This window comes from Colletotrichum costaricense, assembly GCF_030867565.1.
Source record: "Colletotrichum costaricense strain IMI 309622 chromosome Unknown Scaffold_6.1, whole genome shotgun sequence".
Classification (NCBI taxonomy): Eukaryota; Fungi; Ascomycota; class Sordariomycetes; order Glomerellales; family Glomerellaceae; genus Colletotrichum; species Colletotrichum costaricense.
The window spans coordinates 2,658,240-2,671,051 of NW_026848235.1; the positions used below are offsets into that span (position 1 = coordinate 2,658,240).

Genomic DNA, 12,812 nt, shown 5'->3' on the forward strand with positions numbered 1-12,812 from the left:
TATGTTCATGATAACACGGATCTAAAAGTACGAAGCACACGTAACCAACTCCCACCCAAAACGTCTCAAGCAAACCACGAACAAGAGATACCCTCTCGTCTTAACCCAACCAATGAGGCCTACTTCTCCGAATCGCTACCCTCCTGAGCCGCGACGTTAAATCGCACTCGTCTCTGCCGCGGTGGATGCCGTGGTGGGAACAGCGACTGCCGGCCCGTCGCCGGCGTCGGCTGAGTTTCCTCCGCACTAGCCCCACCCGCTACCGACGACGTCCTTCGCCCCGAGGGGACCCAGGCCGGAACGCTTCTCGGCACCAGGTCCGGATCAATTTCTATCAATTCAGGGATTTCAGCGCCGGGCGTCTGGACCGCCTCACGACTGATCCATCCCGTTCCGCGAGGCGCAATGCCGTCGTTGGGAAATAGCTCTTCTGTAAGATAGAAGAATTAGTAAATCAAATCACACTTCTGTGTCGGTGATGATTGTGGGCGCAATTCGGAGGACTCACCATTAATCATCGCCTCCGCACGCCTCTCAAGATCCCGCCTCTGCGACTCGGTATCGCCACCCCAGTACTCCGTCACACCAGGGAAAAACTCGGTCCTCCGATCGTCGCCAACATGATACGGCACAGAAAGCATCTGCGCTATCTGCGTCTGCCGAATCTCGTCCGCAGTAGGCCTCACGCTCTCCGCGAGCCTCGCCATCTTCGTCCGCAGCTCGTCGGCCTCGGCCTGCTTCCGCAACCCCTCGTCCGTCACGCTCCGCCTGATCTCTTCCTGCCGCTCTCTGCTCTGCAGATGCACCGGCCACCGGTTCATCGAAAAGAATTGCCGCTTCGTCTTACCGCACACGCCGGGAGACGCCCAGTCCCAGATCCGCTCGCGGTGCAGCGTCATGAAGCGCTTGTCGTCCCGGCGCCTGTGGAACCACCGCGGCCGACTGGGCCACAGCGTCCCGTGGCCCCGCGAGAGCTCGTCTATGATGCCCCGCCGGACGACCTCGCGCGCTTCTTCCTCCGTCATCTCCTCCGTCCACGTCTGCGGCTCGCCTGCCTTTACGACGCTCTTGTACGACACCCGCGGCGTGACCGTGTCCTCCTCACCGGGCCTGTCCCGCGAGAAGCTGCTGCCCCACATGCCCAGGACGTCCTGCAGCTGCGTCTTGCGGTACTCCCAGTCGTTGCCGTGATTAAGGCGCTGGCTGATGATGGGGAGGTTCACGACGCACCTGGCGAGCTCGACGCCGAGGCGGTAGCCGAGGGTCCAGAGGAGCTCCTTTGTCAGCGTGCGCGTCAGGTTGATCTCGTCCAACTTTGCGAAAGCCGAGGGCCATTCCCACGTGCCGAATGGGTTTGGAACGTTGAGGCGGTGGTACAAGAGCTTGTTCTGGTCCGTTTCTTGGGCCCAGTCGGTGCCTATGTCCCAGTTCATGCGGTGTTCTGGGTGCCAGTCGTTTTTGGGTCGGCTTATGGAGACCTCGCCAGTTTCTGAGCGTTCGTAGCTGAGAGGTTTCGTTTTGTTAGTATCATTTCTTTTTACACTTTCATCAGATGAGGAATGGATTTACGTGAGTCTTCCATATTCGGCCAGCACCTTGCTGTACTTATTCACCAAATCATCAGTGAAGAAATAGTCGCCCGTTCGAATCCCGTCGTTGAGGGCACCGGCAACCCGCGGCAGCGTGTTCTTGCGATCCTGCCCCGCAAAGAGACACACCTGGCTCGGCTCGTTCAGCAGCGCCTGCATCCGCGCGACAAACACGTCAAAGTCGCGCCCCAGCTTCGGGAGCACCGACTGCTGGGCCTTGACCGTCGTGGACGGCCCGCAGACAAACTTTAGCCAATCCACCTCCCATTGTTTGAGGGGGCGACAGTGTCCGCCGTTCTTCTCCCGATGGGCAGCCAGGACCTCCTCCACGTCCCACGAGGGCGCCCCCTTGAGCCCGTACTCGATGTTCTTGATCACGCCCTCGAGCATCTCCCGCGGATCTTTATTGTACGCACTCGTGAGTTTCTCGCGGAGGATGCGCAGGTGATGAAAGTCGATGAGCACCCTCCTCTCGCTCTTCCTCAAGAAATGCCAGGGTGTGACGGGACCGTACAGCTGCTCGGGGAGCCTCACCGTGTCCTTGTCGACCCCCATGTCCTCCAGCATCTTCTCGTTACTACGCACCGTTTTCTTCCACAATGTATACGCGCGGTCGCGATTGGCAGCCTGCATCTGGCTATGCCAGTACGTGATACCGAGCGGGTCAAGCTTGGTCCCCGGCGGCGGCGCCTTGACAGAGTGAGGCTTGTACACGATATCCCGCCTCGCATCAGCCAGCGCAGCCGCCTTCTCCCTCTTGGTCAGCGGCAGCACCAGTTTTCGAAAGGGACTCGCGAGCGCCACGTTCTCCTCGCTGTTGAAATGCGAGAGACACTGCTGCAGCGCCGCGCGCTTTGCTCCGCGAAAACGGGCGAAGCGCTGCTGCGTCTCGCCCTCGGGGTAGAATTTCTGCAACTTGCGCGTCTTGCCCTCGTCCTCGTACGTGTTGACCTCGCCGCCGACGTACTCGTCCATGAGGAGGTAAAAGTTGGCCTCGCCGTGGAGCTCGTCCGAGGTCGTCTCGGGCCCTCCCGTCATGCATTTTGCGAACCACTCGTCTTCCGTGAGCGCCATGTTGAAGTCTGGCTCGTACCCGAACCTCTGCCCGCGCTCTCCCGAGCCGGGCGCCTCGTCGCTGTTCGGGTCCGCGGCCCACACGAGGTTCCCGTCCTCGCGGAACCACTTGAGAAATGCCATTCGTAGCAGCGGCCCGGGGATCTGGTAGTCGACGTCCTGGACGGACTCGGGCACGCGGTGTAGGAGGTAACGAGGCCGCACGGGATCCCTAGCCCTCTTCTCGACGACGATGTCGCGCCCGTCGAGTAAGGGTGGCAGTCGCGTGCTGACGGCGCCCATTTTGGGGAAATCGACGACGAGCTTCTTCGTGCCGTAGTGGTGCTCTTCGAACAGCTTGTGGGTACGCAGCATGCTGATCGCCTCGCGGAGGTCGACGTACCAGTCCTTTTCGGTGACGCCGTCCATGCGGATGCAGTACTGCAAGAACTCGCCAATCTCGGCACACTTGCGCTCCCAGTCGAGGGTGCGGTCAATGTCCTCGTCCGCGAGGAAGTTTTTGATGCGGACGAGCTGGAGTTTGGGTGCGGGGACGCGCCAGCCCTTGTAGTCGATCATGCGCAGGTCCTCTTCCGTGGTGGCGGGGTCTTGTCTGAACCAGTTGATGAGCCACTGGCTGTCGTAGGGTCTGCTGCGGAGGTCTTCAGAGGTCTCGCCGTCGTTTCTAGTGGTAGTGGTAGCAGCAGCATCGGCATCTTCGGGTTCGGGGTCGACCATATCGACGTCGGATGCCTCTGATGCGGTGCTGGGCGATGCGGATTCGGAAACATAGATTTCTCTAACGGGAGTGAAGATACGAGGGGGTTGTGTCGATGGAGGGGCGAGGGCAGAGTTTCTCACGAGACGACTGCCGCGTCCAGATCGGCTTGCGGGTAAACGATGCCCAGTGGATGATGATGTGCCGGCGACGGTGATATAGGGGGCAGTCGTATCATCGCGCGGAGGCGTTGCCCTGGTGTCCAAAACGAAAGGGGATTTCACAGGACCTTGAGGCTTTGGAGGCGACTCCGTAACTCCCGAGAAGCGAACAGAAGCTCTTCCTTCCTCACTGCCTCTAGGCAGTCTTTCGGTGGTAGTCGGACGGCTGGTCTTTGGTGGCTGACCTCTCTACGTCAGCTTAATTCTCAAGGGCAACTCCTTGGGTCTATCTGACTTACACGTAACCGTGAACCTTTTCGGCCCTTGTCTTTTTGGCTGCTGCGAGAACCCTCGCCTCGAGTTGATGTTACTGTCTTTAATTTAGACTTTGTCCGAGTCCGACTAGTCGTGGCCAAGGCAGCTAACGCACTCGGGGGCATCCTTTCACCCTCAGAATCATCTCTTTCCCATTCCTGAGCTGAGTCATCCTCGTTATCTTCCTCCTCGTCTTCCTCTTCATCATCGTCATCGTCTGGTGGAGAGTTCCGTTCAGGATGCTTGTACTTCGTCGACCTCCTGATGAAATGGTTGCTGCTGTAATAGGGGTCAAGGGTCTGCGGCCACTTCCAGTTTCCGGGGTTATCGCGGGCACGCCACTCCGTCGTAAAGGGGTTCCTGGGTGCCTCTCCGCCCTCGGCAGGGGCTCGCGGTACTGACTCAGGCTGGACCGGCTCTTCGTCGGCGAGGAGGCTCGACTGACCTGCGTACGTCGAAGGACCGTACGTACCTTCGGGTCCGTCCAGACACCCAGTGGTATCCGGGCCGCCGATGCCCTCTCTCTCCTCTCCCACACCATAAGCAGGACGGCCTTCGCCTTCCACCAATCCAGATTCGGTCCTCATCTTTGCTGCGACGGCTTCGATCTCGGCCTGGGAGAAGCTGGTGCCCTCGAAACCCAGGACCTTGGCCCACCTTTCTAGATCGTCGCCGCCTTCGACAAGCTTCCTGAGCATGATATCTCTCTTCCGGTTTTCCAAACTCCGACCGTCGTCTTCGGCTGCCTTGGCTTGCGCGGCGAGATCCTCGACGCCCTCTTCTTGGGTCACCCCCCAACGAGCGTCTCCGAGGTCCGCATCTTGAAGCCACTCGTACCGTTGACCGTACAGACTTGCCATGAGCCCGCGGAAGTCCGCATTACTATGAAGAATCGCATCGATCTTGCGTGTGGAGATGAGTGTCTCTATGTGTTCGAAGAGGCGATGGGGTTCTGGGTTATCGAGTGCGAGACGTGTAGCTTCCCACGTATCGGAAGGGAACCTGTGATATTGCCTTCTGACCATATCGGCCAGTTCAGCTTCAGTACGGTTAGACTGTGGACATCACGATTTTGGCTTAAGGTGACACTCACGCATCCTTGCTTGCGCCATCCTGGCTGCTGTTGCTTGTGCTCAGAGGTCTCTTGTTAGACTTGCGAAATCAACAACGGTAAAGGTAAGGGAACAACCCAGGATGGGGAGAGAACAGAACGCCAGACTTGAGAGGGAAAAGCCCAAGCTCCCAGGTAAATAGGAGCTGTGACGCTGCAGGCAACTGTTTGAGAAGAAGGGTCACCTTGCGCAAGATAGGGACATTGGGGAGCAAAACCTGACAAAAGGAACGGGGAAGTTTGAGAAAGCAGAAAGTTGAAGGGAACTCGAGTTTCCGCCCGACTTGCGAAACACTTCCATTTTACGATTTTCAAAGAGCCAGATAGATTCTCTCAATGACTTAATCTGTCGCATTATGGTCAATGTAAAGAGCGCATCACAAGGAGGCATTGCGGTCTTTCCATGCGACCACAAAGACCTCCAACAACGGCGACAACAAAGAAAGGTAACTGACAGAGGGAGGAAAGGGATAGATGGTCAATGTTTCAACAATGCATTCGGGACGCGATATTGCATTGCCTGTTCCGGTCGTGCTCTCTCGCTAGAATAGCTTTTCTATTTGCGACAGAGCACACGGTCTGTTTCTTTGACGTGTGGTTTTGTGATTGTCGCAACAGCGGCTACCTGATGTTGGCGCGAAGCCGCGAACCCCAGCAACTATGACATGAGGTTTGAGACCAGACATTCGGATGTTGACAGGCCGCATGTACTAAGGATCGAACAGGAGAAACCTTGGTTCTCTCCTGTCATCTCCAAGCAATGGGCTTCCAGCGAAAGTAGAAAAGGCTTTCGCAGACTTCTGCAAGTAAATCAATGCAGCAAAGACTCGTTCCTTCTTCTGCCATAGGAACTTTCCCTTCACGGCAAGAACAATGTCTCGTCAGCAGAGTTCTGATGATTCTAGCTCCGACAGCATGGATGCTCACATTCGCGACTCGCCTGTTGCCGTTTCGCAATTCCCGTCACAGCCAGAGTCTAACTCAGCCCATGTCGAAGATGGCAGCCGCGAAGAGGCTGACGTGTGCAGCCCAGAAGAAGCTGCCCGTCGTCTAGAAGTTGAAGCTCACGAACGAGAGCTCGACGAGCAAATCCGCATAGAGATAGAGGCTCAAGAACGCGAGGCTCTATGGCGTCGCCGAATGCAAGCCGAGAGTCCCAGCAACAACCCCCAAACTTCTCAGGCACCATCCCAAACACCATCTCTAGTCATCGGCGCACCACTGGGCAAGAATCTCACCGTCATAGAAGCCGCGCGCCGCCTCGTAGCTCAATGGGAAGCTATCCACGAGTCCACACTTTCATCGACCCCAGACGCCGCCGGCCCCATCCTCGAAGAACTAACACAAGCACGCGCCCAACTCGATGCTCTCACTGCCCAACAACAACAGCATCATGGAGAAGAAGACACACACATCCCTCTCCTAGACGAAGACCCAATAACAACGCCTCTAAGCTCGCTCCAAGCACACAAGGACCAAGCTATCGCCTCCAGAATCAAGTTCCTCACAGACTCCCTCCAAGACTCCTCCTTCCCCCCAGAGCACGCCAACATCGCCGCCGCAATTTCCCTCTACCGCGCCTCCTGCATACCATACTCTGCCAACTGGGCCCTCATCTACGCTGGCCACCTCGTCGACTTTGCGCCGACATACGCCTCCTTCACCGCAGATCGCGCCACCCGCCTAGCACGCTACAGCCGCCTTCACGGCGAAGGGTGGCTCTGGATCGAGCCGCCTCTGGCCCGTGACGCCGGCGGCGGCCCCTCGCCCTTCTTCTCCGCGCGCAAGAGTACTTTTCTCCCAGAGACGGACTCGACATACGACATGGGTCACTACAGCGTCACCATGTCGTTCCGCAGGATGAAGTCCCTCGCGTACTGCGGCGCGGAGCCGCTACTGAGAAGCATGGCCGTGTCCAAGAAAAGGAAGCACGAGGAGTGCAACGACAACGACGAGGAGGCGGCAATGGCAAACTTGAAAGACTGGCCAGTCGTCGCCGAGAACGAAGAATACGACGACCTCGACGCAGCTTCAGACTCGGACTTGCCTTGCTTCCCTCCTCGCTATACCAGAAATCCCAAATCGCGCACACCATCATCTTCCTCTCGAGCAGGTATAAAACCCCCATCCGCCCTCCGCCGAAACCGCCCGTCGCGCCACCCACACATGGCCCGCGACCCCTCGGCGCCGACCCTCCACTTCCGCACCCTCCTCGACAGCGGCGCGACGCTGCCGATGCTCTACAACCGCGACGCACGCGCCCTGGGCATCGAGCGCGGCTCCTACGCCGCCGTCTCCCGCATCTCGATCGAGACGGCCTCGGACACGGTGGCGACATGGCTGTACGAGATGGAAGTCGCCGTCGTTGACACGGTCACCTGCGAGCCCCTCGTCTCGGCGTCGTCGCCCGTCTGGCCGGCGGAGGAGCCTATGTTAGGCGGGATCACGCTGGTGATGGTAAACGGCTCATCCAAGACCGGAACTGGTTCTTTTGCGTCGCCTCGTGGAGGCATGGACGCTGTGGCCAAGACGACGGCGGAAGGTGGCACGACGTTTCTTGAAAAGGCGACAAGTTTGGTTGATATGGCCGAGGGCCGCGATTACGGCCGGCTTTCCGGGCTTTTGCCGTTCAAGGTGTGCTATGTGCAGAGCACACCTGGGCTCCGGACTATCTGGATGGGCGAGGACCGGCGTGATGTGCTGGGTGCGCATCGGATGCCCGGCCAGATGCGGTGGGCGCCGGGGACGGGGAAGGTGTGTGACCCGGGTCATCCAAGGGAAGTGTGGAAGACAGTCTGTCGAGATGATGGCGGGAGGCCTGCGGTGCTTCGTATGGAATATGAAAAGGCGGCGGCGATCTCTGGTTGTGGGGAGAAAGGGGTAAGCTTGGTTGATGTTGAGGAGAAGGGATGGAAGGGACGGAGTGAGGTCACAGTCACGGATGAGAATGGCGTCAGGGCGAGGCATGTCATTGAGCCTAGGACATTGGATTCGCAGCGAGAGAAGCAACGTAAGAAAGTTAGATTATTTCAGTAGGTGGTTAAAGAACAGCGCCATTATTCTGTGACCTTGAAGTCTGGATTCTGTCAGGGTAGGAGGATTAGGTTTGTCAAAGTTTCGTTCGGGCATCAAGCTGGACGATCCAGTTGATCTGGTTGCACCGACTGGATCTATTCCCCCTGACATCAAGTCACTCAAACGACCAAGAACCGACGCAGAACGCATCGAACAAGATGAGAGATTCAAACGTCAAAAGAAAGCATGGGATGCTATAGTCAGTCTTCAGTCCCAATGCCAAAACAGATACAAACAGTATCAAGACGACTACAACACTGCAGAGCCTCCCGTCGACCCTGCAACTTGGTTCGATTTAGCAACACCGAGCTCTTCGCAACCAGGCTCGTCAGGCTCGTCAGGTCATAGATCCTCACAATCCGGATCTTCGACGGGACAGTGAACGACGGATCAGATAGATGCTTATGGAGTATTAAATACTGAGTAATAGCTTTATGCCCACATGCCGTTCACTTCCCTCATGACAGTGCGTGCCAACTCTCTTTTCCCAAACCTTTTGCTTTCATCAAAAGACTTGGATGATTCCAGCCTCCCAAGGTAATGGCATAAAAACATCCAACACCCGAGGAAGAAAAAGTCCACATTGAACTTCCATAAATAACACAGTTTGCGTGGATGCCCGTACTCTGTACCACGTCCGCAATCTGCTGATACCGATAGCATAAACTACTCTTCATACACTCATATATCCATCATTACACATCGTCAACATCAACCAGCGGTGAAGCTGTCAGGACTCAGAAAAGGGGGGGGGGGGTCCGCAAATCATTACCCCGAAAGCATTGTCGAGTGTCGACAACCCCCCTGATGCTGTTCTCATGCAAATCTCGGCAGCATCCGCCCTCAAGGGTCACCGAATAGGTATTCCGTCATCTCGCCTCGCCCTGGTGCTGCACGGGGTTCGATTGTGACTCTGTGAGTTCCGCGTGTCATGAACAAAGTGGAAACGCAATGCCAAAAAATGACAAGTCTATCGATAATTCGATGTGTCCGTAAGGCAAAGAAAAGAAAACGAGGCTTCTGCGTGGCGGTCAAGAAATCAAGGGGACAGATGTTCCAGGGATATACGAATAGAGTTGGCAAAACGTGACTAGCTAGGCACTCGCTTCGTGTCATCTCTGCTATCAATAGCATCGATAATATCCGTAATCCACCGACAAACAGACTTAGTAAGCAGTGAAAGAAAGAAAGAAAAAAAACACTTTCTGCCATGCCTCCTTGCATCAACAAAGAACCAATTGCTTTTTGGGGCCGTCCGGCTGCCTTAGGCCTCTTGCTCGTGCGTGCGGGTGGCTGTTCGGAACGGGATTCCTAGTATAGGGCGACTCGGAAGGGGGAACGGAGATGACAGCCCGATTCGAGTCCGACGTTCTCTTTCTTTCGAGGCGGCGGGCTGGGCTTCGACATGGGAATATCGATGCCTCTGCGGCCTGCCCATCGCGATCTGCCGGGGGGGAGTACAGCAACGCCAACGGCCGAATTGAAAGGCGGCCTCGAAGGCTCGATTCGCTCGAAGCTCCCCCCAAGAAACCCACTTGCACACTGTTGGTCGAATACGAATCGCCCGCCTTGCTTGCTCCTGAGTCGTTCCCCGGTCTAGTGATCACAGAAAATCGAACAATGACTGAATAAGCCAGACGGACTCCAATCCACTCGAGTCCTGTCACTCCGCCCAATTTCCCCAGTATCAGTAAAGGCGTCTTTTGGTCTCTGGACCAGCCCGCCAACGCCGAAGTAACGAGCTGGAAGCCTAGGAACCTCACTCGCCGAGACCCGGCCACCCAAAGTATCGCGCAATCGGAGAATTAGGGCGGAGTCTTTTCCCCCAAGGGCCCCAGACGCAGGAGATTGTAGGCCGCGAAGAGGGATTGACGCGATTTGAGCTAGGCCTGGGGCTGGTTCTGAGTTCATGGCCCAGTGGCCAATAAGCGGCCTTGGACAATGCATTTCGCACCCGTCCCAGGCGTCCCTATGGCCGTATTTCCCAAACAACCAGGCATGCCGTTCGCGCGAAATCTTGTTTTGCGTGCAGGCTTACGGTGGGGGAGCCAGACGATGCGTGGTGGCTTGCAGATGCGAGAGTGCAAATCTGCCAATTCCAGCTCAGCGTCCCCGTCCAGTGTCAGTCCAAGGGGGCCGCCTAGTCGGCTTGTGGGAGCCGTGTCGCGCGGAGATGTGGAGGGGGAACGCGTAAAGTGGTTTTGTTGTTCTCTTGGTTCTCCCTATTGAGTCCTTTCCTGTGGCCCTGTGGGAGGGTGTTCGTCGCCAACTTAGCGTGTGGTTGGTGTGCAACTCGGGCGAGGAATGGAATGGGCTTTTCGGACTAGTTCTAATTTCCATCCGAGATCTCGAGGGGAGACCCCTGGGAATATTGAACAACTGGCAGACATAAGCAATCAAACTGCCTGCTTGCAGTAGAAGCATGAGCTAGTGTGAGTGCCTCTCAGACCCAGAGATAGCAAAGTCGCGATGTTTGCAACGGCATTGACTGGACACGTCCCCAGCCTCACAGGCTACAGAGCGATCTTTATCACTCTGTATGGATGCTCGTGAACATTACCATTTTGATAGATGCCGAAGTCGATGTCCCGGTTGTGCAGCGCAGCGCTGATATCACCGTAATGCCCCTAGTCTCAAGCGATGCCCGTGGTAGCCTTCTCTAGCAAACAAATCCGAGCAGTGTTCCATTGCCCCTTTGGTCTGTGCGATATGGCATCAGAATGTCTCAGCCCCGTGCACCGGAACATGGCTGGCTCAACGAACGAGTGGTGATTGACTTGCCACGGGTGAAGAAACATAATAAGACCTGACGAGAGGCCGTGTTTGTGTTTCGAGATGATATGCTTTCTGACAACAAGCAATCGACAACGCGATAGGGGGTTGCGCGGTTTGTTGGCTAGTGCCGCAATCCGTGCCCTAGAGTTGAACCAGAACGAAGTCGTCAGCCGCGAATCTTATGCCCTTTCGAGGCCATTCAGCTGCTCAAGCACCCGCAATGCTCGGTGCTTTAGACATGCTCTGAGCCCGATTGATTGCTCCTTGCAGCCGCCGAGGCAAATTCGCCTAGGCGATGACCCCAGCATTGGCTACACAATAGCGCTGTAGACCCGGCTGACACCCTCCTCATGGACCCGGAATAGGCAGGCCGGTCGGCGCATCCGGTACCCCGTATGTGGGGATGCGACGGGGATGCAGCTTGTCTTCATTGCAGGATTCGGGCCCTTGAGAAATCCATCACGGACCGAGGGGTATGCAAAAATGCAACAACTCCTGCGTAATGCCTACAGGCAGGCAGGATCAAAGGGTAAGAGGGTCGTAGGAATTGGCGATCAGAGTCGGCAGCCAAATCAATGGTTCATATTCTTCCTGTATGCTGAGCAAGGCCGGAAACCAGCTGCTGAGGGCAGCCTCGGAGGACTCAAACCAGTTCGTAACTCCCGTGGAGTAAGTAGGGGTAGCCAACCTTCTATGTCGACGGACAGACTATATCTCGTGACTGGGCCGTGGTCCATAGCGAACGATGTGGTATCTGTTCGTGCCTACCTATCCGTACAGCCTGCTACGGAGCCTGAGACAGCGTATTCGTGTGCGACCAGACCAAGGCATAATTAGACAATCGTTTCTCCTAGAAAGGTGAGAAGTCCTGACTGTTCTACGGGGGCCCCATGCTGAACAATTTGGGAGATGTCACCGCACATGCCTTTTGGGCTGAGCTAGGTGCCAAGTGACATGTTCGTAGGAATTGATGATGAATGCACGTGTGCCAAAGTTGGTCTTTAGAGCCTCTGGAAGAGCACTGACTACGAATGATTGGCTCAGTAGGTGTCAAGATTGATGACGGCGACTACCAAGTTTTGAGGCGGACGTCCGTTCTTCAAAAAGTAAGGTGGCTGGAGTCTCAAGGCTGAAGGAGATTTGAATCAGGCGCCGTTCGTTTGTGCGCTCGGCACCCGCACCTGGAGCGGCGCGCGAGCTTGATGCAGATCTCATCTACCGTTTCCGTGGTGAAGCGAGGAGCGATAACGAACCGTCAGAACTGCATCTTGAAATGCTGCAATTGATGGTTACGAAATAGTAGAGCTGCGCGCTACCGACGCCTCCGCTGGCACGGGGCAACGGTGTCGGCTATCAACGTTTGCCGGTCGGTCAAGAATCGGGTTGACGCCTCGCGTGGATGCAGGTGTCCCCGAGGAAACTCTCCACTGTGCCCTGGTCGTGGGGATATAGCCCTTGGGAGCTTAAGGAGCTTTGCAATCGTCCCCGATTGAACCCCATGGTTGGCCGTCCAGCAAGGAAGACCAAGTGGCTCAAGTGTACAATTGTGTCGCATCCCCAAAGGCAAAGGTGTCTCTCCTTCGAAACAAGTGTTCGACTGACTGTTGCCCTGTCTGGGTCAACAAGCCCAGTGTCATCCGTATCTGTATCCGCATGGCCGCATTCAAGAACTGCTTTGAAACCTCATTGTAGCTCTCTCAGAGCTTCGGCAGCTGGTCGTTGCTCGCGCAAATTCTATGCAGGCTCGCGTCACTACATGGACTTCGATGCAACTCGCCTGGCCCTATGTAGCCCGTCGTAGACCCTGGACGGCCCGATGTGAGGCTTTGCTACCGCTTGTGTGAGGAAAGGGAGGAATTTTGCAATCTGTTAAATTTGAATAGCCAAGGAAACCGTGTCTGCCGGTGCTTGGTTCGTACTTTCGGAAGTAATCACGAGTTGTAGTTTGCAAGGGCGACTGATCATCCATCGCCGATGATATGTCACTGTGGCTGGAATGGCCAGTGACACGCGAG

The 12,812-nt window shown here is 56.3% G+C and overlaps 2 protein-coding genes across 2 annotated transcripts; one reads left to right on the forward strand and one right to left on the reverse strand.

The window, feature by feature from the left end:
- Positions 1–119: 119 nt before the first annotated feature.
- Positions 120–4,948, reverse strand: CCOS01_07101 (uncharacterized protein; the record flags this gene model as incomplete). Its single annotated transcript, XM_060455268.1, has 6 exons — positions 120–430; positions 509–1,503; positions 1,570–3,761; positions 3,821–3,891; positions 3,952–4,875; positions 4,930–4,948. The coding sequence occupies 6 exons, from the start codon at positions 4,946–4,948 to the stop codon at positions 120–122; spliced, it is 4,512 nt and encodes a 1,503-aa protein (XP_060314968.1).
- Positions 4,949–5,820: 872 nt separating this feature from the next.
- Positions 5,821–7,983, forward strand: CCOS01_07102 (uncharacterized protein; the record flags this gene model as incomplete). Its single annotated transcript, XM_060455269.1, has 1 exon — positions 5,821–7,983. One exon carries the CDS (start codon positions 5,821–5,823, stop codon positions 7,981–7,983), a length of 2,163 nt encoding a protein of 720 aa, XP_060314969.1.
- Positions 7,984–12,812: the final 4,829 nt, after the last annotated feature.